Source organism: Ochotona curzoniae, unplaced genomic scaffold (assembly GCF_017591425.1).
Source record: "Ochotona curzoniae isolate NIBS_2020 unplaced genomic scaffold, NIBS_Ocur_1.0 scaffold_1037, whole genome shotgun sequence".
Taxonomy (NCBI): domain Eukaryota; kingdom Metazoa; phylum Chordata; class Mammalia; order Lagomorpha; family Ochotonidae; genus Ochotona; species Ochotona curzoniae.
Genome location: NW_024467083.1, coordinates 17966011 through 17993467, shown reverse-complemented (window position 1 = coordinate 17993467; position 27457 = coordinate 17966011). Strand labels below are relative to the sequence as shown.

General features: G+C 47.7%; 2 protein-coding genes across 9 annotated transcripts in view; one reads left to right on the top strand and one right to left on the bottom strand.

Moving 5' to 3' along the window:
• Nucleotides 1-27457, top strand: part of LOC121168477 (glutathione S-transferase Mu 1-like) — a 135940-nt gene that overhangs the window by 47901 nt on the left and 60582 nt on the right. The window contains exons 1-8 of one of the 7 annotated variants that reach the window (XM_040998646.1): nucleotides 4901-5001; nucleotides 5303-5378; nucleotides 5724-5788; nucleotides 6087-6168; nucleotides 6260-6360; nucleotides 7007-7102; nucleotides 7189-7299; nucleotides 8830-9684. In XM_040998646.1, coding sequence (XP_040854580.1) covers nucleotides 4966-5001; nucleotides 5303-5378; nucleotides 5724-5788; nucleotides 6087-6168; nucleotides 6260-6360; nucleotides 7007-7102; nucleotides 7189-7299; nucleotides 8830-8919 — 657 coding nt within the window. In that variant the 5' untranslated portion in view covers nucleotides 4901-4965 and the 3' untranslated portion in view covers nucleotides 8920-9684. Of the gene's footprint in view, nucleotides 1-4900; nucleotides 5002-5302; nucleotides 5379-5723; nucleotides 5789-6086; nucleotides 6169-6259; nucleotides 6373-6940; nucleotides 7103-7188; nucleotides 7300-8829; nucleotides 9685-27457 lie in introns of those variants that run through there. The other 6 variants (XM_040998644.1, XM_040998642.1, XM_040998650.1 and 3 more) reach the window with 6 other exon arrangements.
• LOC121168471 (glutathione S-transferase Mu 1-like) overlaps nucleotides 1-27457 on the bottom strand; it is a 58933-nt gene that overhangs the window by 737 nt on the left and 30739 nt on the right. The window lies entirely within an intron of this gene.

The window sequence follows — 27457 nt, the reverse complement described above, 5'->3', positions numbered from 1 at the left end:
TGTATAGGGCTATGAGCAGGACCTCAACCCTGTGGAGTTCATTCTTCATCACAGATACCTCACACCACACCTCGAATGATGGGTCATCTGGAAGATGCTAATAGCTGGGTGCTCTGCAGGTGCAGGCTCCAAACCCATCCCAACCTGCAACATGATCTGGTCCTGGCTATCACCTCTCAGAGGGAGCCTGAGTGTCACACTTGTTCAATAACTTTCTCAGTCAAGCACATTCTTGGGCCATGCATCTTCATGGCAGGGCTGACAGTGCCCACAGAGGTTCTCAAGAACTCAGGGCGATCCAGAGTATTCTGAGCCTATTGGCCCTGCACTGAGGGCCACGTGGTCCAGCACACAGATCTATACTGGTCCCTCCTCCCCGGCACACAGAGTTGAGCAATTGTTGCGTAATCCCCAATGTCACAGGTCTGGACCTGATCCAGAGCTGACAAGGAGCACACAAGTGGAGAGTGGAACAGCACACAAAGAGCATAGACCGGATAACGTGTTGGACTAATGCTTCAAACTACCAAATCCTGACAAAAGAAGCTTTGTTATAAGCAAGAAGTTTCTGTTTGATGGAAGTGAGTATGTGAGATGAGGCCCAGGCCATGCTCCTCAGCACCCACAGGGTGGAACCAACTCACCCCTCAGCCTGCTGTGCTTATAGTTGTCTAAGGGTGCTCCATCCCAGCAGTCACCTTTACATGTACTCCTGCACCTGACCCTGAGAGGATGGTCTGCAGGGGCGTATATAAAAAGGAAATCTACCCCATGTCACAGCCAGCACACCAGACACTTAAAGGCATGAGCCAGAGGGAGAGAGGTGGTAAAGAACATGTCCAAAACACTGGCTTTGTTCATAGTCAGGAGCTGTGGAGAAAACCAATTGAAATAAAACCTCCCCAGTGTGCAACCTCTCCCCAGGACCCTCCATGGAATTAAGGGAAAGCCCTCTGAGACAAGGCATGTGGAATCTGAACCTCTTAGTCTCACACTACTACGTATAACTAGTATAAAATCTGGTTAGGGTTCTGCACCGTTCATGCCAAAGGCCCACCGAAAGTTGGAATAGTGCTAGAATCTATCCCAGTCACTAACACGGCCAAGCCCAGCACTCCTCCCAGTGCCCTGTCTAGGGAAGCCACACTGCACCCTCTAGGGGACCATGCAAGTGCAGGCTCTGCTCCAGGGTGCGGGCACCTGAACAGGTGAGCAACAGATGGAGACCCAGTGATTGCTAGGTGTCAGTCAGCATTGCTGGGCAAAGGTCAGAGCAGGCACATGCATTATCATCCCCAGTGGAGTATGTTTTTTTGTTATAGCTGGTGTCCATGTATTCCAGGAGCAGATGGATGGCATGACACATGACACATCTGCGTAGTATGGCCCAAAACAAGAGGTCAGAGAGAAGAGATCCTGAATCTGTTCTTATCTCTTCCATGTGAGCTGCAACCCATGTTTCATGCCTGCTCACCCTGCAATCACAGGGCCCACACAAGGAATTCCAGAGAGCCTTGGACAGGTAAAGTTTCCAATAAGCCCTACAGGAACCACGGCAGCTACTCAGTGGCTCTCCCATTCCCACCCTCTGAGCAGACCCCTCACCCGCCCCAGGGATGTCCCAGTATCTCAGAATCATGGACATGGTGCTGCTGGTGTAGAGTGCAGCTGGGTTTCCGGCGGACTGGCCTGGAACTTTCTGCTAGTATGCCCAAAGGCCAGGGGCAGAGTTGACAATTGCCATACTCCTAGGCTAAACCCTCTAGGTGTAGGAAGTTTCAAATCAAATTGTAGCCACCAGGGAATTGTAAGCCAGGTCTGAAAGCCTGGAGGCCAAACGTGGGACCAAGACTGGCCACTTGCCCAAGCCCTCCTTAGCAGCCCCCAGCTGTTGGGGCCCTGGCAGTTGGCAGCACCCTTGGCAGCCCAGCCAAGCCTGCAGAAAACACCACAACTCCCTGCCATTATCAAATGGACATCCTTCTGTCCTCACCACTGGGCTGCCAAGTTCCCTAGGCTCTGGGAAGCTCCAACTGCCAGTACCAGCCTAAAATGGGTGCTAACAATGGAGCATTCAAGTCAGTACATCCCCATAGAAGAGCAATGTTGGGCACTGCCATGCTCCTAGGCAGACACTCCACAGAGCCACGCATCAGAAGCAGCAACCCTAGAAGGCAGGGTATGCCCTGACAGGGGGAAGAGAAAAGAAAAAAAAAAAGCCTCTGTGTTGTCCTTTAAGGGATTTGGGGACCAGCCCTTGGGTCTCCTGACTGAAGCCTTATGGTCATTCACCCAGTAGTGTTTCTCTTTCATCAAGCAGCTGGTGAATCTCCAAGAGGCCCACCTTGCAAGGAGGCAGCATAGCTGAGGTGCACCCTCAGAATTGTCCTGTTGTCAGATAGGTGACATCCTCGAACAGGACAGCGTCCAGGAGGGGATGTGAAGGAAGGTGGGAGAGCCTCTGTGGGGGCAGGAGCAGAGCCCTTTCCTGAAGCAGGAGAGAGCAGCTGGTGACCAGAGATGCCTGGAAGATGTCCAAGAGGACCACAGGGAGGACTGGATCAGACCCTCAGCAGGCTGGGTCCTCAGAGTCAAGCCCTGGCCTTGGCTCCTGACCCACAAGTGTTCTTGGGTATGAAAGGGTGACTCAAATGACATGTATCTGTATAAAGATCTAGGTATTAATTTCTTTATTTGAAAGGCAGGGTCGGCTCTACCTTCAAACCAGAGATGGTCTCCCCAAGAAACTGTTGAACTTATCTGGACAATAAGACGCTGGACTTTATACTTAGTAGATGCTTGCAATGAAAGAATCACAACTGAATTTAAATTGTGGTAATGCAACAAGGTGGAGGAATCCACCGGGGGGCGGGTTGCGGATGGGAGAGGAATCCTAGTGCCTATAAAACTGTGCCACATAATGCAATGTAATCAATAAAAAAAGAAAGAAAAGAAAAGAAAGAAAAGAAGAGAGAAGAGAAGAGAAGAGAAGAGAAGAGAAGAGAAGAGAAGAGAAGAGAAGAGAAGAGAAGAGAAGAGAAGAGAAGAGAAGAGAAGAGAGGCAGGGTGACACTCCCCACATTGCTAAAGTAGTCTGGGCTGAGACAAGGCAGTGCCAGAAAACAAACTTAAACCCCTTCTCCATGTTGGTAGCAGGGACACAGACCATGGGCTACCGTCTGCTGTCTCTCTAGATGCACATTAGCAGGAAGCAGGAATCTTAGGAGGAGCCAGGGTTAAAAATTGAAACTCAGCCATTCTGACATGGGATGTGGGCAACCCCACGGCATCTTAAATGCCCAACTCTCAAATGGCTTAAAGTCAGTCTGATATGACTGTGTAGCAGAACCCCCACAGGAACAATGTACTACCTGTCAGCTTTAATTTTTGTAGGTAGAAGACTTGTTTGAAAACTAAAGAGTATTCCCCAAAAAATGGGCCTGTGGTTTTATTTTGTTTCTCTTTTATGACATTGTGAATATGTGATACCAGGTTGAGTATTGATTTGAACAAAAATGGGGTTCAACAGCTGAAGAACCCAGTTGTTGAACTTGAAGAAGTCAGTTTGGGAAATTAACTAACACATATTAGGAGTGTGCACCAAGAATATCACTAATGATTTCAGCTTACCTGAATACGGTGTGGAGTTGCAGGTTGAGCTTCGTTTCACCGAGTGAAGCCAGACAACACTGGTGGCCTGGGTGTCTCCGTGTTGCTGGGGAGATGGGGCAGCAGGTCACTGGGGCTGGCAGAGGGCAGTCCCTGTTGCAGATGTTCCCCATGCATTCTGACCTGGACCCCTCCACAGAGCTCAGCTCCCCATCTGTGTCCAGGCTGAGACAGCAGCCTAAGCCTCTGGGGGGATTTCCCTAAAGGTTTGCTCACAGTGAGACAGTTCATACCTACATGTTTACCCTCAGTTGTTACACTTCTCACTTTGCTGTTCTAAATCTCTTATCTCTTGCAACTAGATTCAATTGAGAAAGATTTTTAAAGATTTATGTTGAAGGTAATAATTTTAGAGAGCTAGCTCTTTCCATCTGCTAGTTCACTCTCCAGATATCCACAACGGCCAGCACAGGACCTGGCCCAAACCAGGAGATCCTTCTGGGTCTCCCACTTGGGCAGTAGGGATCCAAGTACTGTGGCTATTGTCTGCTGCTTTCCCAGTCCATTAGCAGGGAGCTGCATCAATTCAGCACCCACATGACATACTGACTGCAACTGGTGGCTTAAACCAGTAGGCTGCAACACCATCTACAAAAATATTTTTTAAAATAAAGACAACAATAATTAGAGTAAGAGTGCAGGGGCTGGCCCAGTGACATGTCGAACTAATCCACCTGTAGCACCAGCACCTCATACGGAAGCCAGTTGCTGTCCCAGCTGTTTCACTTCCAATCCAGCGCTTTGCAAGTTGCCTGGGAAAGCAGCAGAGTATGGCCCAGGTGGTTGGCCCTGAATCCATATAAGAGACCTGGAAGAAGCTCCTAGCTTCAAATTGGCCCAGCTCTTGCCAGCTTTAGTGATGTCTGAAAGCCTAGCTCCGCTGCCAAGGGCTCTGCAACTCCCATGGACCCAGCAGAGTGGCCTCTGGGTCAGGCTGGGAAAGCCGTGAGTTCCCACCCTGCGTTCTTCCCCTGAGCACCCAGACCTCGCTCAGGGAGCACCGGGGTCTGGGACCATGAAACTTTCTGGAGGGTGGCTAGAGCAGCTCTGACAACCAGGAAGGAATTCTGAGGAAACGCAAAGCATGAGAAACTTAGGAGGGGGCGGAAGGGGCTGGAGGAGCCAAGGGGAGGGGTGAGTGGAGGGCGGGAGGAGAGGAGGAGACCGGCGGGTCCGGGCGGAAGGGGCGGAGTCCTGCACTCACCAGCCCGGTAAAGCCGCTGGGTTGTCCCGCACAGATCAGTTCCCTGGGCACACAGCAGCAGCAGCAGCAGCAGCAACAGCAGCAACAACACCATGCCGATGACACTGGGTTACTGGGACATCCGCGGGGTGAGCAAGGGGGCTGACCAGGGTATGCCTTAGCAACTGGGGAGATTCGTATTGGTGGTGCTTCCGGAACATAGAGAAAGCTTCTGTCCTCAAGGAGCTCGTGTGTGTGTGTGTGTGTGTGTGTGTGTGTGTGTGTGTGTGTGTGTGTGTGTGTGAGAGAGAGAGAGAGAGAGAGAGAGAGAGAGAGAGAGAAAGAGAAGGGGGGCGGGGGGGAGTATTTAGTACCTGGATTCTTCTAGAGTTAAAGCAGTCAAAACTAGGGAACTGTCCCTCTGATCTTTGTCCCCTACCACCCTCCCAGCTGGCCCACACCGCCCGCCTGCTCCTGGAATACACGGGCACCAGCTATGAGGAAAAGAGATACTCCATGGGAGATGGTAATACACCTGCTTGCTCTGACTTGTGCCCACTGCAGTTGACTGACATCAGAGCCTGCCCTACCCTGCTCCCCTGGATGGTGCAAGACATTGGGGTGCTGGAGATGGGCACTCATGGATCAGTGCTTGGGCTGGATTTTTCTCTGGACTAACCCACAACTTTTGTAAGAAGCATGTCGAATTCATGCACAAATAAGCATTCTTGCCCCCCATACCTTGAATGTGAGACTGGGGTTCAGATCCCACATGTCCTGTCTTGGGGGTCTTGCCCCTGACTCCTTGGGAGGGTCCAGGGAAAGAGGCTCCACACTGGGGAGGTTTTGTTTCACTTGGTCTTCTCCACAGCTCCTGACTTTGACCGAAGCCAGTGGCTGAGTGAGAAATTCAAGCTGGGCCTGGACATTCCCAATGTACGTGCAGGGGATGGTGGCTAGGGATGGTTGATAGTGCAAGGTGTCTGTGCCTCCATCACTTTCCCAAACTTAGAGTTTTCAAAACAGGATCTTGTGCACAACCACTGTACAGTATTTTCCTTGATGTTCCACATTGTAGATCACTCATTTCTTGTATGGAGTATATATATCCAGGACCTGCCATGGGCCAGGCACAGGGGGTACTTGGTCTCCTGTTTCCTCTATCTAGCTCAGGGCATGGGGTCCTGGGCACTTGGGAGCTGAGCTGACTTCCCTCCTCAACTCCACCCACCAGCTGCCCTACCTGATTGACGGCACTCACAAGCTCACCCAGAGCAATGCCATTGTGCGCTACCTCGGCCGCAAGCACAACCTGTGTGAGTGGGGCTGGCTGAGGGCGTGGGGCTGTGGCTGTGCCCTGGGCCTGGCTGGGTGGGATGCTGAGGGTGTCTGCTGTGTGTGCTGCAGGTGGGGAGACGGAAGAGGAGAAGATTCGCGTGGACATTTTGGTTAACCAGGCTATGGACACCCGCTGGCAACTTGGCACTATCTGCTTCAACCCTGACTTTGTGAGTGCCCAAGTGGACTGGATAGGACTTGGCCAGTTCAATGAGGATTTAAACCTTGTGTTCATATCTGCACTGCTCCTGTGTGCCACTGAACACCCCAGGAGGACTAATTCTCCAAGAAATTTTCTATCTGACCAATACATTGATTCAGAAACTCCAAACTGTTGTGAAATCGGTTTTCATAATCTTAGATATAATCCTGATGACCCTGGAGGCAAACTTAATTGTGAAATTTAAAATTCACATTCTGAAAGTGTACTTAACTAACCTGTGACCTTTATCATGGCCATCTTTCATTGTTACTCCCAACATGCATCACTACATGGAAGCAAAGTTCAGTGCATGATAGCAGTTCTCGATGGGTCTGTCCTCAGGTGTATGTGGTTTTCCCAGGGCTACCACCATGCCCTTACAAGATAAGCATATTTCCCCAATGGGCAATGCTAGGTCAGCCCAAGGTCCTGGGTTCCTTTCCCTCCATCCTTTCACATCACATTCTCATCCTTTGTGAACTGTACACATCCCTGTGCCATGCTCAGGAAAGATGGCTGCCTCCCCTGGCCAGCAGGGCCATGTGCAGCCCTGGGCAGGCAACCCATCACCCAAAGTTGTGTCTGCGGGTGCTGACAGTTGTTTGCTCCTTCAGGAGAAGCTGAAGCCCGATTATCTGAAGGATCTCCCTGAGAAGTTGACACTGTACTCCCAGTTCCTGGGGAAGCGGCCCTGGTTTGCAGGGGACAAGGTGAGGCAGAGGGAGGGAGGGAGGCAGGAGCAAGGGGCATGGTTGGTCTCCTCTGGTCCTGAGCTCTCTCCTCCTGGCTTCTGCAGATCACCATTGCTGATTTCCATGTTTATGATGTCTTGGACTGGAACCGTATATTTGCTCCTGGTTGCCTGGATGCATTCCCAAACCTGAAGGATTTCATGGCCAGATTTGAGGTGACTCCCTGCTCCTCTCCCCTTGTCCAGTTCCTTCATGCTCTCTGAGTCCTGGAGCTGGGTTGCAGACCAACCCCTGAGAGCAGGACCCAGGGTTAGCATCCTGCACCTGCTGTGTCCTGTGCATCTGCATATATTCTCACACAGTGGATAGAGCTGTTACTTCCAATTGACACGTAGCAAGCTGAGAAATAGAGGGTAAGGCATCTGTCAGGATCCCAGAGCCAGTCACAGTTGTGCTGGGCTCCCTGAGATCCTCTGGGGTGTATGGGCAACAACCAGAGGTCCTCTGCATTTTGTGCTAAAGGCCGTTGTCCTATCTGGTTCTCCAATCCTTGGAGACTATGGGAGAGGCCAGACAGCAAGCAGTGTGTCTACTGGGCATCTGGAGGGCTGAGACATGTTAGAATGGAGATTCAGTGTCAGAGATACAAACATTCCATAAGCTTGATCTCCAGGGAAGTTGAAGCAATGAGCTCCTCGTGTGGAAACACTGGCTGCTAGATGTATTGTTGGCGCTGGATCTCAGTGGCCACAGGTGGCACCTAAGGTTCTTGTCATGAAGAGTTAATGGTGAAAACGTTCGTTGTCACTGGTTCTAATGCCCAATGTCTAAAATAATGTGTCTGTGACATGGGACAGGTGTTTGATATTTAATTTTATGCACCTGCAAATGTGACTCCATGCTACAATGAGTCAGTTAGAGAAGGGCAGGCAGAGTCGGGGGCAGGGAAGGGGTGACACAGTGTGAATTTGAGTAGCAGAGCCTGACCTTCACTCCTCAGGGTCCCATCAGACATAACCAAGAGGAGTATGGCCACGTCTTCACCTCCCTGGGTCTCATCTATCACCCTGGGACATCTTGTTTGCAAAAAAGCTTTTATCACAGATATGAGTGTTTGCGGTATTAGTCCAACAGATTGTTCACTCTATGATCTTTGCCATATTGTCCTAGCTATGCAAAAATGTGCCTTCTCATCAACTCTGAATCAGTTCCAATCCTGTGCCCTTAGGAATTATGCAGCAGTTGCCGAGCACTGTGTTTTGGGGTTGAGAGACCAGATGGCATCTGTGTGCTAGACCACGTGGCCCTCAGTGCCAGGCCCATTAGGCCCAGAACACTCTGGATCGCCCTGAGTTCTTGAGAACCTCTGTGGGCACTGTCAGCCCTGCCATGAAGATGCATGGCCCAAGAATGTGCTTGACTGAGAAAGTTATTGAACAAGTGTGACACTCAGGCTCCCTCTGAGAGGTGATAGCCAGGACCAGATCATGTTGCAGGTTGGGATGGGTTTGGAGCCTGCACCTGCAGAGCACCCAGCTATTAGCATCTTCCAGATGACCCATCATTCGAGGTGTGGTGTGAGGTATCTGTGATGAAGAATGAACTCCACAGGGTTGAGGTCCTGCTCACAGCCCTATACACTGGCTGTTGTTGGATCTTGCTGGGCTGTTCCTAAACAGATGCTACAGAAAACCCAGTGGGACCATAGACCCTGAGTTCTGCTTTTTTTTTTTCTGCCCCTGCAGGCCCTGCCAAAGATCGCTGCCTACATGAAGTCCAGCCGCTTCCTCCCAAGACCTATATTTCCTAAGGTGGCCACCTGGACGGGAAAATAAGGCACAGTAATTTCAAGGATAGGATCGGCTTTGGGGAGCTCATGCCCCTAGCCCTGCCTCAGCCTTCTCAGTCCTCTCCCTCCACTCTCTCCTCCCAGCCTGCTGCCCCTTGTCCTCTAAGCCAGTCCCTCCCATAGAGTCTTGGCTGGCCCAAGCTCTGCCCAATTCCTCAGCTATGGCTCCCTGGACTGTGGTTCCTGCACTAAGGCCATTACTGTGGCTCCTATCTTCTGCCATGAGGGGCCTGAGTGTCCCTGAACTCCCCAAATGCCAGAGAGGTCTCTGGCCTGTGCTGACCCTGCTCCTGAGTGAGATCTCCCTGGCACTATGTGCTCCCGAGGAAGCCTGAACCTCAGCCTGGGCCTTTCCTCTTCCCTGGGAGCTCTGACTTGGCACTGACAATGCTGGAGTTTCGGGAATTTCTTTTTTCTGTTGCCACAGCAGGACCTGGGAAAGAAGGATGCTGTGGGTGGGTATACCTGGAAAATGGGATGCCAAGGTGTGCTGGTCGTTTCTGTGCCCTGTGCATGTCACTGTGTTTCTTTCTTTGGGTCCCTTTTTCTGCCTGGCTCCTCATTCCTACAGCATTGTGCCATGGCTTGAAACCCCTGCAGCTTAGTCCTGGTTCTGAGAGCTGCAGGGTTGATAGGGAGGGGCTGGCAGTCGTCGGGCACACCCACTGGGAGCTGCTCCAGGGTGCTTTCCCTGACATGGATATTCCTGGTCTATATTTTCAGAATGTTTCTCAATAAATAGTGTCACATTGCCTATAATTGTTGTACTTGTTTGTTTGTTTTTCTACACGAACTGAGAAGAAGTCAATTAACAGAGAAGAGAATCCCTCCGTGTCTTCCCTGTGATATGTGTCATGGTGCCTGGCCTGCATCAGGTGTTCAGGAAGTTTGGAAATGTGGAAGAATTGCCTCCTGGGAATGCAAAGCCAGCCTGTTCTGCCATGAATGGGACTTTGCGCTGTGGAAATAACCATCTGGATCTGAGGAGGCACAGAGTCACATGCAGGAGATTGTAAGCATGCAGGGATCAGAGAAGGTACCTGCAGCTTTCTCTCACGTCACCATTAAAGGTGCTGCACCTGCCCTTGGGACAACCTTCCTGAAATGGGCTGGGCTAGGCTGGTTTGCTGCCCCATGATGTGGCACTACATCAGAACCCGGAATTCCATCAGAGGTCACCTGCAAAGGAGGAAGACTCATGTGGTGAACGCCTATGGAACAGCCTTCTGAAATTGGCGGGACAGTGTACTTGACCTTGGTGTTTTACTGCAGGAGGGGACTTGCGCTGCCAATAGCTGCACAAACGAAAGTAAGCAACAGGTGTAATCAAAGGGTCATTAAGGAATAGGTGACTAATTTAAAAGATACAAGTGAAGGATCAAGGGTAGGCCTAGCTAAATGCTTATGAAATCTCTTGCATGGAAATTGGTTAAATCAATATTTGACTTGAGGACAGAAGAGTTCAAAAGCAATGGAAGATCAAAGTGACACTGTAATAAAAGAAAATAATAAGTGCATATAGATGTACATCTAGTACAGGGTCAGAAAACATTTTCTCTGATGCCCAAGATTTTTGGCTTTCTGGGTCATGATTTGTCACAGTTACTCAACATTTTGGTTTTCAAATGTCACCTGGGACTGATGGTGGCCTAGAGGCTGAAGACCTCGCCTGAACATGCCAGGATCCCATATGGGTGTTGGTCCTAGTCCTGGCAGCGCTGCTTCCCACCGAGCTCCCTGCTTGTGGCCTGGGAAGGCAGTCGTGGATGATCCAAAGCCTTTGACCAAGCACCCATGTGGGAGACCAGGAGGAGGTTTCTGGCTCCTGGCTTCGGATCGGTGCAGCACCAGCTGTTGCAGTCACTTGGGGAGTGAATCGTCGGAGGGAAGATCTTGCGCTCTGTCTCTCCTCCTCTCTGTATATCTGACTTTCCAATTAAAAAAAAAAAAAGAAAAAGTCAACTGTACAGAATACCTGAAGGAATGGATGCATGTGTTCCATTAATATTCCATTTACAAAACAGGTGTGTCAAAACAAAACCCAAACAACTCAATTCTGAAATGGGTGAAGCATTTGGACTGACATGTCCCTTAGATGATACACAGATGTCAAATAGCACCTGAGAAAGTGCTCCACATCACCAATTAGAGCAAGGCAAGGCAGAGCTAGACTGAGTTACCCCCTCACACTCATGGCATTGGCTGGGACACAAAGCAGAACAAAGGGAGTGCTGGTGGGGTCTGGAGAAACTGGGACCCTTGGCTCTGTTGGTGTGAATGCCAAAGGGCCCAGCATTGTGCCAGTCAGCACTGTTCTTTCTCAAAAAGTGAAATTATCACTTGCTGGCAGCTATTCCATTTCTGCTTAACACTCAAAAACACCAAGTCCTCGAAGGGCTGTGTGTACTGCCGTGCTCATAAGAGCATCACTTCCGACACGATGGGAGCCTCCCAGGTGTCTCCTAGCAGAGGAAGTGATAAGGACAGTTTGTACACACACACAGGAGCAGGCTCTACTGCTCAGCCCTCATCAAGGAACTCTGAGCATGACACAGCCTGGGTGACCCGCGAGGACACAGGCTCAGTGATGTCCATGTCACGGCCACAACCTTATGATTCCACTGACAGGATGCAGTTGGAGAAGACAAAGTCATAGAGACAGGAAATGGGAAAAGGGTCAGGGCTGGGGATGGGGAGTGTTGGTTTTATGTTCCCACCTACAGTTTTACAGGACAAGAGACATAAAAACAATGCTTAGAATGATCATAAGGATGCTCCAGGAGATAAAAGAAAATGCAGATGGTTGAAGAAAATAAGGAAGATAAATCATGACATGACTGAGGAATTCAGTAAAGAAAGAGATACTGAAAATGATACCTCCAATCAGGAAAGAAATAGATACTGAAAATGACAATTTCATAGGTTTTAGTAATAAAGAATAAAGTTTTTAAATGGATGAATTTAAGCAGAAGAAAGAATGTTGAAAGATAAGGACAAATTTTTGGTATATCACAGTGAGACAAACATGGAGATTAAGAATGCAGACAGACTCTGAGACACTTGGGGTATTATGAGATGAAACAAGACGCTAATTGTGGATGTCTCTGACAGCAAAAAGGAATAGAGGCTTAAGAAATCTATTTCATGACATGACAGCTCAAAATAGCCCCGGTCTGGAGAAATATGTAGTTCAAGTACAGGAGCTCAGGGAACATCAGATGCACAAACAAAAGACACACAAATGATTCTCACTGTGACTCAGTGTAGTTCTGCTCTCAAAAGTACAACACAGAAAGAAAATCCTTCAATTTGTAAGAGGAAAGTGTCTGGTCATTTTTAAGAAGCTAGCAGGCAGGGCCCGGCGCGGTGGCGCAAGTGGTTAAGTCCTCGCCTTGCACGCCCGGTATCCCATATGGGCGCCGGTTCTAATCCCGGCAGCCCCGCTTCCCTTCCAGCTCCCTGCCTGTGGCCTGGGAAAGCAGTCGAGGACGGCCCAAAGCTTTGGGAACCTGCACCCGCGTGGGAGACCCGGAAGAGGCTCCTGGCTTCGGATCGGCATAGTATCGGCCCGTTGCGGCTCACTTGGGGAGTGAATCATCGGACGGAAGATCTTCTTCTCTGTATATCTGCCTTTCCAATAAAAAAATATTAAAAATAAATCTTTAAAAAAAAAAAAGAAGCTAGCAGGCATTCATGTCAAAGTTTTCAGGAGAAATTTTACAAACCAGGAGGGAAACGAGATATATTTTATCTTCTCAACAAAAAAAATACTGACTAATATGAATATCTCTTCCAACAATATTAGCTTTCATATATATTAGTAAATTCATCAGGCCAGCTTACAAAATGTGTTTACGGGAGCCCTGCATAGGGAAGCATTAGACAAATAACAGCCATTATGAAAACATGTGAAAGTGTAAAATTTGGCAGAAACAGAGCAAATAGTATTCAAAATAAAGAGAAGAAAAGTTCTTTTTTAAAAAAATTATGGAGCTGGATGGGTGTCAGAGCAACAACGCATTATGAATGTGGTACCACAGCATTGTGAAAATGGGCAAGGTGACACATGTGCAATAAGAAATAAAATGTTTAAAACACAATAAACAAAAGCTATTTCAAAATGTCAAAATGAAAAAAGATAAATTTATTTTGGCACTAAAATATCTAAAATCCAGGCATGTATTTTTTTCATGAATTCATTTTTAAGATTCTAGCATGTATGAACTTCACAATCCTTTTGAACCAAAATAAGCTTATCTTTTCATTCCACTTTCCATGGACTTTAAGTCCCTTTGTAGTTCTCTGATTTCACAGCTCAAATTCAAAGGGTATTTTGGAGCTGCCTTGTGAAGCAACAAGCCTGATATGAGGAACACTATATTGAGTTGGACTCAACGCCATGTTTTGTCAGGAGGTACACCTAACACTGAGTAGAAAACCACATCATGTTTGGCAAAACGCTCTAACTCCCTGACTACTTTGCTCAAGCTTAACTAGGAGCACAATCAAGCTCTACGTGGTCCAGTCACCAGAGCTTGCAAAGTCAGCAATTTTCCATCATTAATACAGTTTTGTATTTAACGCAGCTTGAGCTATCCCCTAAATGTCCTATCCCTGACCCCATCTGTGGTTTTGCTTTCATAAACCTTGCTCTTCTGTACTTCAAACTTTAGAAATCTTTCTCACATGAGCCTGCTCTCCACCACTGACTAATAAAGGACTTTCAGATCTTCTCAGTATGTTCCATTCTTTTATTTTGACCCTTCAGGCATCACACTTGTGGTGACATGGATTAGGCTCACCCTTGCAGGGTCAACATCGCTTATTGTCCACTTGTTTGAGTCAGCTTAGTCCTCTATGAATCAGCTCCCTGCTAACGCACCTGGGAAAGCAATAGAAGATGGCACAGGAATATGGGCCCCTGCCATCCCTTTGGAGACTTGGACAAAGTTTGGGATCCTGGATTCGGCTTGCTTTAGCCCAGCTATGGTGACACTGGGTCACTGCACCAGAGGATAGAAGATCTCTCCTTGTTTCTCCCTCTTTACATCACTCTGACTGCTAAAGAAATAAAATTTAAATAGAAATTTAAACATATATAAACATTAAGGTAAAATATTTGATTTGATTTGAAGCTTAAAAAGTGATTACCAAAGGATACAACTCAGAATAATTCCATCCTTACACCAGAAAAAAGATGTGCAAATATAAGTAATTTTGTAACCAGTGATCAAAATTATCAAAGATGAAAGAATACATTTCAAAATCTTGGATACAGAGAGAATAAAGATGGTGGAATAGAGTAAGGACACATTTAAACAGACAGGGAAACATTAACCAGGGTGAAGCACAGACGGCACAGTCCATGAAATAGGAGCAGACAGACCAATGACAGAAGGGTACCTGGAAACTGAGTACACAGGAGAGCAGCGGACGCAATGGTGTGGTATTTTAATGACCAGACATCCCAGCAACATTCAGCCAGCAGGAATCTGAACTGCACCGGTGGCCAGGACTCCACCAGCACCCAGGTGGGAGGGAGAATTCACTGGGAACATAGGAAATGAACTCAAAGAACTGCCCATTCTGCTGGTTTGTTTAATTTGACCAGGACCAGGGACAGAACAGAGATTTCAAACAGGTGGTACTAGGGTACAGGGTGGAGTTCACAGCCCAAACCTCTGGTAGAGCCGAATCAGATATCATCTACTGTAAGGAGGCAAAGGCTATGGGACAGGACTACACATGCACTAAGCTGAGTGTGAATTCATTTCTGGCTCAGTGAACTGCAATGACGTAGCATCCTACAGATTCCACCAAAGATAGTTCCAGGTAGCCCCCAGATCTAATGGCCAGCAAATCAAGCACTCCAACAGTGGAACCTCGGGTGCCATTTTGGACACCGTGGCAAAGACTTTGAGACTGCAGGGACAACAGTGAGCTACGCAAACACTGAATGGAAGTGAACTCACTGAGCTCAGTACATTGCACTGGTCCAACAGGAAAATAATATTGACTTTGGCATTTTATGGCCCAAAATAGGTCCATGTGCCCTTCAGACCTAACAGCCAGCAGGTTCCAGCAAGATCAGTACTACAAACAACCTACTATTTAGAACACCTGGTGTCTCCCTAATCCTGGGATCTGCAACAACCCAAAGTGGGAGAAACGTTGTACTGACAATGGTGCAACAACAGCATGGGATCACAGGAGGTAGAGTACTGAGCCAGGACCTGGGGCTACACAGACCATGGTAGAAGTCGAATGCAAGAGCACAGATTCAAAACTCACTGGAGGGGCCCGGCGCGGTGGCGCAAGTGGTTAAAGGTCCTCGCCTTGCACGCCCGGGATCCCATATGGGCGCCGGTTCTAATCCCGGCAGCCCTGCTTCCCTTCCAGCTCCCTGCCTGTGGCCCAGGAAAGCAGTCGAGGACGGCCCAAAGCTTTAGGACCCTGCACCCGCGTGGGAGACCTGGAAGAGGCTTCTGGCTTCGGATCGGCATAGTATCGGCCCGTTGCGCTCACTTGGGGAGTGAATCATCGGACGGAAGATCTTCCTCTCTGTCTCTCCTCTCTGTATATCTGCCTTTCCAATGAAAAAATAATAAAAATAAATCTTTAAAAAAAAAAAAACTCACTGGAGGGCAAACAAAAAGCCATGTACCAAATGCAATTGAATTGCAGACCTGTGGGTGTCACAGCTTAGAAACCTGCCCCAAGGAGAAGACTTTGCTAACCAGAAGTACAATGACCAAGAGCAAAGAGACAAAGGCACAGTGAACATTGCTGAAGACTCCTCTGCAAATGATCAAAGGCCTTTGCCAACCTCAGAGTTAAATGAGAAATAGATTGAGAAAATAGCGATACAGAATTCAAAATGCTTGTTATAAAGCTACTTATCAACAATGAGAAGCACATGCAGGAATTTAAGGACTACATCATACAGGAAATAGCAACACTGAAACAAAATCAAGCCAAATTATTGGAAATTGAGGACACAATTGAGCAAATTAAAAATCCAATACAAAGTCTCAATAATTCAATGAATGAGGCAGAAGAAAGAATCTCAGAATTGGAAAATATTTCTTCTCACAACGGGGAAATAATCAAAAAGCTGGAAGCAGAGCTGAGTCAAGCTAAAAAAAAAAGTATTCAAGAAGAGACACAATTAAAAGGCCAAAAATAAGTGGTACAGGAGTTCCAGAAGGTGCAGAGAGAGAAGCTGTGTTTAAAAATGTAGTTAATGAGGGCCTGGTGCAATAGTCTAGTGGCTAATGTCCTTGCCTTGCATGTGCCTGGGATTCCATATGGGCACTAGTTCTAATCCTGGCAGCCCTGCTTCCCATCCAGCTCCCTGTTTGTGGTCTGGGAAAGCAGTCAAGAACAACTCAGGACCTAGGGACCCTGCACACATGTGGGAGACTCAGAGGAGGCTCAGGGCTCCTGGCTTCAAATCAGCACAACCTGGTCATTAAGGCCGCTTGGGGAGTGAATCATCAGATGGAAGATCTTCCTCTCTATCTCTCCTCCTCTCTGTATATCTGGCTTTCCAATTGAAAAAAAATCTTTAAAATAATATATTTATTTAATGAAATAATAAAAGAATATTTCCCAGGTCTAGATAAAGAATTGGGAAACAACATCCAGGAGACACACAGAACTCCCAACAGTCTTGACCAAAAGCGATCTTCACCATGACATATGATAATCAAGCTCTCTTCAACCAAACAGAAGGAAAAGATCCTTAAATGTGCACGTGAAAAAAAAATCAACTGACGTATAAATGAATGCCAATTGAACTCACAGGAGATCTCTCACAGGAAACTCTACAGGCAAGAAGAGAATGGAGTAACATATTCCAGATTCTAAAAGCAAAACACTGTCAGCCCAGGATAATGTGCCCAACGAAACTTTCCTTTCATCTTTGAAAATGAAATAAAATTCTTCCAGAGTAAAGAAAAGCTAAAAGAATTTGCCTCTTTCAAACCTGCCCTACACATGACACTTAAAGATGTTGTCTTGACAGAGAAGAGGAATAGTACCCACCCAAACCAAAGACAAATGTGAAGAAAATCCCAGTAAAATAACAGAAGAAGACTAAATCAATGAACAACCTATTGCTAAATACAGGACCAAATTACCACCTGTCTATATCAACCTTGAATGTAAATGGTTTAAACACATCAATCAAATGTCATAGCTTAGTAGACTGGATTAAAAGCACAAATCCCATCTATTTGTTGCCTACAGGAAATATATCTCAACAACAAAGATCAGCAGAAACTGTATCTCATGGATTTTGATGTTTTTGGTTTCAGTTTCATTTCTTCAGAACACTTTTTTCTTATTAAACTCTTCAACGACCCATAGATCTATAGTAGCATCATTAACCTCAAGAAGGTTCTTTATTTTCTTTTTCATTTCTTTAGTGACACATTAGTCATTTAGTAGCATGTTATTTAACTTCATGCCATTATAAATTTCTATTTTCTTCCTGTTGATTTTGTTTTCTGACCATTTAAGAGAATGTGTAGTAACTGTGTAATGGAGACTATCATATGCAGTGGCGTGTTGCTTAACTTCATGGCATTGTAAATTTCTGGTTTTCTTTCTGTCGTTAATTTTGTTGTGGCTTTTCACTTGCAGAGATTTGTAGTGTCTGTGTAGCAGAGACTGGCATGTCCAGAAGTGAGGATATGGTGCAGTGTGCATCCCCACTTCTGGATTAACAATGGACTCCCAGTGAAACTGTTCGATGTGCCTTGACAAGGGGATGCTGGACTCTGCAACTGTTCATGCCCACAATGATGGATTTATGACTGTTTATGAGGAACTATGCTATTGCAAACATATGGGAAAACTCAGTGTGTGTAGGCGAGTGGGGGGCAGGGATTTGGGAAGGAAGTAGGAGAAATCCCAGGGCCTACAGAATTGTATCATAAAATGATAATAATAATTTAAAAATGAAAAAAAAATCTTGGATACAAGTGTTCTAACCTATGGACTTCAAGTTAAGGACCCACAAGAGATGATCTCATGGGACTAGGACTGATCTGAGGCCCCAGTTGGAGACTGTTTGGTGTCCCAGGTGCCAACGTTCCTTCTCTGGGAATGGCTGCCTTCATTGGTGGCTCTTGCCTTCGTTTGCCATCTCTGCTGCTCATCACAATTACTGTGCTTACTGGGACCCTGAGGAATCAGTAGGAAGAGACGAAGCTCAAAGAGGTCCCAGACAGCAGCTTGTAGAAGATCACTGGTTCTTCTTTGTTGTCACGGTCCCTGGGGAAGAGCTGAGGTCACTGGGCAGCTCTGCTCCATGGAGTCAATCGGGTTCAAGCCTTGCTAGAAGGAGTAGCATCAGGCCCTTATCCAGGCAGGTCTCTTCACACAGGGCACTGTGGGAGAGGCAGGGCATTCAGCAGTGTGTCTGTGGCTGGCAGGTACAGGGCTGAAACAGGGTAGGAGGGAAGCTCTGCGTGCAGGTCACAGACAATGTTCCAGTGTGATCTTCAGAGCTCCTTGAAGCACATGAGTTCCATTCAAGGAGGCACTGATACCAAGGGCAAGTGCGGGTGCTGGATTTGAGAACACAGGGAGGTGGCCTGTTCAATGGTTTTGGTCCAGAAGAGTCTGACGACTAACTGGGGAAAATAAGAAAGACAGATGCAATAACCCACATGTAGATTTTTACTTTTGTCTCTGATACGTTGAGGTAAAAGATAAAAAATAAATTTAAAAAGAAAGGTTAATTGGGAAGCTAGAAAATAACTTAAAATCTAGAATCCCTTCCTTTTACAACTGTGTAGAGCTAGGTACCGCCCATAGGGTGCACATCAGATGTCTTCACTCCACCAAGATTCCTCACCCACGACCACCTCCCGGAAAAATCATAGCCCATTATCTTGGTGACCTCATATCTCAGACTCACTCACTTTTAGCTTTAGTTCATGGCCTACTACTCCATGATAAGTGCACATTCTTTCGCATCATAACCCTTGGCTACCCACTCACTGTCCCTGTGAGCGTCCTTTAAATTAGTATCTGAAGCTCAGGGCAACCCGGTCCTGGTCATTGCTTGTCTATGCCTGACTCCCTCAAAAGAGGGCATGGAAACAGCTGTGGATTATACCTTGAGATCACTGGGTGCAGGCAGCCATGGCTCTCCCTGAAGAGAGACCCACCTCCTGGGCTCTCTGTCTCTTGATCAGCAGGTGCACAAAGCCTGGCTCAGTGTCCTCTGGCCTGGTGCTGGGGGTGGGGGTGGGGCAGTGCTGCACTGAAGGAGAAGCAGTTTGTGTACTGAAGCTGGGCTCCTGTGCCAGGTGGAGAAGTAGGGACTTCCTGCTTTCAGGTCACAGATTAGAGCCTGAGGGGTGTGTTTTTCTGGTTTACCTCCCTGTATCAATTTTCATGCAGGATTTGCTGAGTCACTGGGTACAATTTGGGCTCTCTGCTATGCTGCACATGCCGCCTGCCCATCCAGATGCTTGTGTGGACAGGAAAGCCAGGGCTTCCTGAGGGCATTGGGTTGGATGCAGGGTACAGCAACAGGGAGAGGACAGAGGCAGGAGTGTCCATCAGAGGCTCTTACACCAGTAGCGTGTGCACATGAGAACACAGCTTCCCTCTGCGCAACTCGGCATCCCTCCTGAGAAGCATGCACCTGAACTTGCAGGATTGGGCAGTGGGTTTCCTAGGCCTGCACAGACTCCTCTAGCGTGTAACACACCTGTTCTGTATAGAGTTTTCTTCACTGCAGCTCTTAGGAGGGAAGGGCATTGGTTGAGGAGTGAAGAGTGAAGTCTCCAGGGCTGTGGACCCTCAGGAGATGGCGTCAAGCTGCAGCCCTGGAGCCCCAAGAAACTACTGGACTATGCATACCCCAGGGGGGCTAGAGACATTTGTGGTCTAATTTTTTCCCACTCTGGGGGCCTAGAGCTGATGTCTGCCCACATGAAATCCTATGGTTTCCTCTCTAGTTCTGTGTTCACAAAGTTGGTCTGAGTGGGACCAGAAATAGAACCTTAAACAGCCAGATGGAAAGAGCCCTTGTTCAGCCTACTGACCAGGGCCATGGCTTGAGCCTGTTGCCTTGTTATGGTAAGCATGGTTTCTGTCCCTGGTGACAAATCAAACTCACAAGCACCAGTTTGAAGAGTATGGAAAAGAGAAACTTTATTATGTCAACAGGTGAGGACAATCGCTGTTGAACAATCTCCAGAACCATAGACTGATTGTCCTTGGCCAGAGTAGATGATCTGATGTTTGAAGAGGGAGCAGGGGAGGCTGGGCTGCTGCATCAGGTGCTACAGCAGCTTGCAGGTCTGACAGTGGCTATCTGGGACCTCAGCACAGCTCCCTGGGAAACTTGCTGGATGGCTGGACTTTATCATGAGTTGGGAGTGGCAGAATGTCCTCCCTATCTAAGCAGCTACAAAATGTTACTGGCAGGGATCTGAAAGAGGCCTAGTGTTGTGTTAGATGTGGCTGGTTGGAGCCAACTCAGCCACAAACCCATTCTCACTTTGTTCTTTGTTCCCCTTTACGGTGTGTTGCAATAAACTTCAACTCCCAGTCATGCTGACCAGGGAAAAGCAGGATCACTTTGCAACTTCAGCCAGCTTTCTCAAGGCCAGTGCCTGGAATTCACAAGCAAGCATTATTTATCTGTTGGAAGAGATACTTTACTGGGCCATAGGCTCAATCAATTGTTTGTTTTTCATTGAATATGGAAAGAAAAATGTGTTTGGTCTGGTTACAAATTCCCCACTGTTGATCCTTTACTCCACCTCTGTGGAATGGGGGTGCCAGCTCATTCCAAACACATGCATCTGACTCAGGGAAGAAGAGAGGCTCCTGGAAATGGAAGATTGGAACCTGCATTTGTCATGGCTCCTGCCGAGTGTCCAAGGCATTTCAGTGGATTCACTTTCAGTGGCAACACAGGAGATTCCTGTCCAGTACACGGACGAGGACACCTTACTAGCAAGATGATTGTAGGCCAAAATGCAGAATACCTGAGAAGAAGGGCCTTGTGCTATTGGGTAGCCCAGAGGAAAGCCTAGAGAAGCAATGACTTGGCTTTGTGTACATAGCATGCAGTGAGGGGGTGTCATGGTTCCCTGAAGAGCCGCAGACTCGGAAGATGCCTGGACAATGGCACTAACTGTTTGCATCCGTGAGCAGTTTCCAAGCCAGCAGTTTTTGCTTGCAGGGCAGACTGCGATGTTTTGGATGTGCACTGACACTTAACTTTGCCTAGTGGTGAGGCATGGCTTAGTAATTAAGTGTGAAAGATCCTGTCGTCTTTGAGATCGACCTCGGGCATTATACCATGGGGTAGGCGAGGGAGGATGGAGGCCCAGAACACCAGAACACCACAATATTCTCAGTGGGGAAACTGAACTTTGTACATGCACCCCCAATTTTAAAAGGATGAAGCAGGGCCCAGCACAGTAGCCTAGCAGTGAAACTCTTAGCCTTGCATATGCCAGGATCCCATATCCACACCGGTTTGTATTCTGGAAGGCCCACTTCCCATCCAGCTCCCTGCCTGTAGCCTGGGAAAACAGTCGAGAACGGCCCAAAGCCTTGGGACCCTGAATCCCCATGGGAGACCCAGAGGAGGCTCCAGGCTCCTGGCTTACAATGGGCTCAGTCAAGGCTGTTGCAGCCACTAGGGGAGTAAATCAGCAGATGTGAATCAGTCTTCCTCTCTGTCTCTCCTTTCTGTATATCTGGTTTTCCAATAAAAAGTAAATAAATCTTTACAAATAATAAAATATAAAGGTGGTCTTCCAGCTTTGAGGGCATGACTTGATGGAGGCACACTTGGGTAGAATTGTTAGTATATGCTTACTTTTCATCAGCATATCACCTTATTTTATTTTATTTTATTTTATTTTATTTTACTTTATTAGCACTACTTATGTAGTTAACTATGGCATCAGGAAGGAGCTGTCATGTACTGCTTCAGGGCCTGCCCTTATCTGAAGGAGGATATGTGCCAACACCTTCCAGTTGAGGCTACTTTCTTGGCACAATTGGCAATTGTTTTTCTCATGGTGGAATTCATCTTTTTTTCTAGAAGACTGAGGTTTTTAAGACACACAGAGCTTCCATTTTAAAGGAAGAGCTTTGCATTCTTACCAAGCTATTTTGGCTAGGAAAGTAGCCCTAGTATCACTTGTGTACAAGAAGGAAGTTGGTCAACAAGTGAATGTTTGGAGGTCCTAGCTGTCCTACATGTCGGAGCAGAGTCCATTAGTCAATCATTTAAAAGGGTGGGCACTCACATACATTTGGTAACCCATATGCCCCATTTCAGTAACAACTTCTTTGATTTCAGGTTGTTCTGAACTCAAAAAGGCAACCCTGAGTTAGTGGGTGCACTAACAATGAAGATGAGGTCCTCTCATGAATGTTCCACAAAGTTCCTGAGAGTATCAGGCCCACAATGTGGACTCCCATGCTTGGGATGCATGATGGTTGGGCCAGGACCTTGGAAATAAGGATGGGCAGGGGTAGTTCTGTTTCCATCCATCTGTGGGTGTCATCCCAAGTGCCAACATCCCCTTCCACTCCTGTCCCATATTCCTCAGCTTAATGATAGGACTCCATCAAGCTGGAGTGTCATGGCCCCAGGAGAACCCTTTCCCTCAGCTGCTGTTCTGGTGGACAGGTGCGCAGCTTGGCTCCCACATGCAGTGTGCACGTGCATCTTCTGGTGACAAGGACAGTGTCCTGTTGCCACCTGTCCTCACTGTGGCACTGCCGCCATAGAAATGGGATTTCAGCTGTGTCCTGTTGCCCACATTCTGTTGTCGGGAGTGCCCTTTCCTCCAAGACAGCACAGTGAGCATGCCCAGTCTTGCCCACATGCTTGCAGTCTGTGTCAGTGTTGGCCTTCTCTCCTCTGCTGGCTGATTAGAGAGCCCTTGTCAGAGACGTCAGGAGAGCTTTCCTGGTGGACATGCTGCGCGGCAGTGTTGTTGCTGCTAGTGCCTGTCGTGCTGTGACCACCACTTGCTCACCTGGCCCTTCATTGTCCACTCTGCACAAACCTGCTCCTGTGGGTGAAGAGGTCCAGGCCTGCTTCAGGCAGGAGCTGCCCCACAGGGCCATTTTGCTGCAACAAACAGTCTCCAAGGCTTCCAGGCAATCATGAGGAAGGAGCTCTTGGCTGGTTAATATTTAGCATAACACACACACACACACTCTTTCTCTCTCTCTCTGACCAAAATCATCCATGAATACATTGGTAAAATACAGTAAAACATGGCATGCTGGAATATGCCTGTCTCTTTTTGTCTCTTTTAAAGATTTACTCATCTTTTTTTGGAAAAGCAGACGTACAGAGAAAAAGGAGAAACTGGAAAAGATCTTCCATCCATCCACTCATTCACTTCCTATCGCCCAAAGTGTACAGAGCCAAACTGATATGAAATCAGGAGCCAGGAGACTCCTGGATTCCCCAACATTCTCCAGGGTTCTTAGGCTTTGAGCCATCCTTCACTGCTTTCCCAGGCTACAGGCAGATAGGTGGCAGGTACAGAAGGAAGCAGCTAGGACACGAGCCAGCACACATATTCACATATGCTGCACTGGCACAGAGGATTCGCCAGTTGAGCCATTGTGCCAGCCCCACATCACACACATTACTATTGGGGATTTTTTTTATGATGCAACTGACTAAAACCCCTTAGAATGCAGCTCTGAGGATGCTAGGAGAAGGCGTGCTTCCTCCACATGAGCATCCCTCTGCTCACCATCAGTGCTTTAAGGGCTTCCAAAGAGCCTGTCTGCCTGTACATTTGGCAATTCCATGTGTAGCTCTGGGAGGTGCCGAGGGTGCAAGAACAGTGGGAGAGGAGTGGCTGCCGTGGTGACCCCCACTGCTGCTCTCCGTGTCCGTGTCCCAGGTGCCAGGCACCATTAGAGATTCCTGCATTTGAACTTCAGTCACTCCTCCCAGGGCAGGTCCCAAGCAGCCATGGAAAGTTTGCAGTGACTTGTGGGAACTCCCGCTCATCCATGCAAACCCCATCTAATGCCCCAGGAGGACGGCTTTCTGGTACCTTCAATGCTGGCCTAAACTTTGAGGACAGCCACAAGGGGAGAGGGTTTGTTTTGGTTCTGGTTTTGGTTATGTTTTTTTGTTTTGTTTTTTTTGTTTGTTTTGTTTTTTTTGCGACCATAGCTTTTGAGCCAAGGGCATGTCTGGAGTGGGGCTGCTTTGCCCTGGCACGCAGGCATTTGGGAATCAAACCATTCTCTGTTTTCAGAAATCAGAAAGTAACACAATCTCAAGCTGGTTTGAGTAAGTTCATTTCGGTTAAGAACATACTTGTGTGTATGTGTGTCTGAATCATACAAATGTATCTTTTTAAAATAAGCTTATCTTTGAACTCCTATTTCCCGTGAATTTTAAAAATGATTTTTACTTGATTTTTATGAAAGTGAGAGACAGAGAAAGGGAAAGAGAAAGAGAGAGGCAGAGGGCAAGAGATTTCCCATTTGCTGACTCAGCTCCCAGATGCTCACAGCACTCAGGGCTGTGGCAGCCTAGAGCTGCGAGCTGGGAACGCCACACAGCTCTCCCACAAGGTGGTGCAGCTACTTAGGCCACCACCTGCTGCTTCCCATGACTGGCATTTCCAGAAAGCTGGAATATGCAGGAGAGCTGGACCTTGAACCCAGGAAAGACCATGTGGGATGCAGGCAGCCCAAAGAGTAGATGCTCCAAACACCTTCTTCTTGCAAAAGAATGGAGGCTTCATTACCATGCCATGGTGCTGGCCATTTTCTTAATTAATGTATGTTGGACATATAAGAATGTTTTGTCTCTGTTTCAGTTGGTCTCTAGCTTGTAAATAGTTTTCTAAAAATACACACAGATAATAGTCGAAGGCTTGGGGCAGGTACCATGACATATAGGCTAAGTATTCCTCTGTGCCACTAGCATGCCCTGTATGTACCAATTCAACCCCCAGAAGCTTTACTTCCATCCAGCTCCCTGCTAATGGCCGGGGAAGGAGAGCAGAGGAGGGTCCAAGTCCTTGGACTGCTATGCCCACATGGGATGCCCCAGCTGAGCTAGAATTCCCATTGGTGAATGCAAGTGCCAGAATCAGTGCATTGTCCTGGGATGAACATGGCTGCAATCTCCCTTGGCACAGGTGTGGCCTGGGTCTGGGGAGGGCCAGGCTGGGCTAGACTCTAGGACCCCACTGGTACTCATGAGAGTCAGGATGCATGGAGAATGGGCTGGGCTAGGCCTCATCTCCTGCTGAACCATGTTAGAACTGTCTGGGCATGGGCCAAGTGAGGCTGGACTGCAACACCCAACAATATGAGCCAGAAAAGGTATGGGCCGATTGGGCAGTGACATTGTTCCTGCCAGAACAAGAGGTGCACGAAGTCAACCTAGGCCAGGCACCCACCAGTATGTACAAGATCTGCCACAGGGAGGAGACTGGATAGAGGAGCTTGGTGACCTCCTATGTCAGGTTGCAGTCCCTGTAGGTGAATGTAAAACCAAGGCAAAGAGCAGCCCAAACCAGGCCAGGTTGCAGTACCCGCTGGCACACATGTGGGTCATGTCTGGGTGTGTGCCAGGCCATGCCAAATCATAACATCCATTTGCAGATGGGGTGTGGGAGGTGCTGAGTTGGGCTACAACAGCAGCTAGTTCACATTGGAGCTGGGACAGGGAGTGCTGATTGTGCAAGGTTATGCTACAGCACCAACCAGCATAAGCTGGAACTGGGGTTAGGCTGGACCAAACCAGGATGAAGAACCCACTGGCAGATATTGAGGTGAGATGAACCATGACAGTCTGGAGCCAGTGGGTTCCAGGTAATGAGCCCCAGGGGGGTAGAAGTGTCCAGAGCCAACCTGAGCCCCTTGGCCCTTCCTCGATGTAGGTGCGGGGTCTGTGAGCCTTGGTGGTTGGAGATCCGACAGAGTCTGGGTAATCTGGCCTGGTCCTTGAGATTGCCTATAAGGTGGGTACTGGATCCATGAATTCCAGGGAAAGAGTCCAGCAGGGTCTGAGTCACCTGCCCTGGGGCCTCAGGCCTACCTGCATGGTGGGTGCTACAGGAGTCCAGGGATGGAGGGATCTGAAGGGGCCTGGGTCTTCTGGCCCAAGTCCTAAAGCCCACCTATGTGGTGGGTGTTGGGTCCATGATTCCTGAGGCTGGGGGTTCTGGTGGCACCCGTGTCACCTGGATCTTGGGCTCAATTGCACATTGGGTGCTAGGTCTAAGAGCCCCAGGGGTGGGGATCTGGTGTGGACCCGGTCACCTGACTTGGGTCCATGGGTCCATTTGTGAGAACTGATCCTCCTCAGTGTAAAGGATGAAGTGTTGGATTGCAGGCCATGGCGCACATAGAAGATATGGTAGCTCATTGAAGTCTGCAAAGGATATCACTATAGCAGAGAATGCAGAACAAAACATATGGGCATATCCCCAACTAAAGGATGACAGCAAACATCTGGATGAATGGAGATTCTAAGGATGGCTGGGTCAGCGAATGGACATGGGAAAGGATTCCTTGTCCATAGACTGACAAGATTGACACCATTTCAGAACTTTGATATCCAACTTGGCAGAACCCTTGGAGCGTGTACCACACTGGGACACTGTGGTACTGGGATGGATAGGAAGGCTGGATATGGATCTCCCCTTATCATCCGCCTCACCCCCAGTAATGGAAGAAGAAATATAAAGCTTGAAAACAGTAATCACACCCACTTCTCCCTAACCCTGAATCCTTCCCATTCTGATCAACTATCTAAACATCATTTTAAAACAAAAAATCTGAAAGTCCTTTATTAGCCAGTGGTGGGAGTGAGCTTATGCCAGAAAGAACTCTAAACCTCAAAGAGCAGAAGAGCAAGGTTTACAAAAGCCAAAGCCATAGGCTGGTGTCTGGGGAGGGACCCTCAGGGGATAGCTCAGACTGCATTAAATGCACAGAAACTTAAGGATAGGAAATTGGCTGACTTTGCAAGCCCTGGTGACTGGACCATGTGGAACTTGATTGTTCTCCTGGTTAAGCTTGAACAAAGTAGGCAGGGAGTTAGAGCGTTTTGCCAAAAGGGACATGTTTCCTTTTGACTCTCCTAGCTGGTCTACAGTCTCAGGGGTCAAGGGAACCTCACTTAAGAAGAAGTCCAACTCAACATGGCATTCCTATGTCAGGTCTGGTATTCACCACGCAGCACCAAAATACCCTTTGAATTTGAGCTTTGAAATCAAAGAGAAGTTTAAGGGGACTTCAAAAAAGCACATGGAAAATAGAATGAAAACATAAGTTGATTTTTGTTCAAAAGGATTGTGAAGCCTACATATGCTGGGAACTTAAACAACAATTCATGAAAAAATGTGAATCATGAAAAAATGCATGGATTTTAGACATTTCTGTGCCAAAAAAACTTTTTTCATTTTGACATTTTAAAATAGCTTAATGTGACCACCTGTTGTTCATTGTGTTTTAAGTATTTTATTCCTTATTGT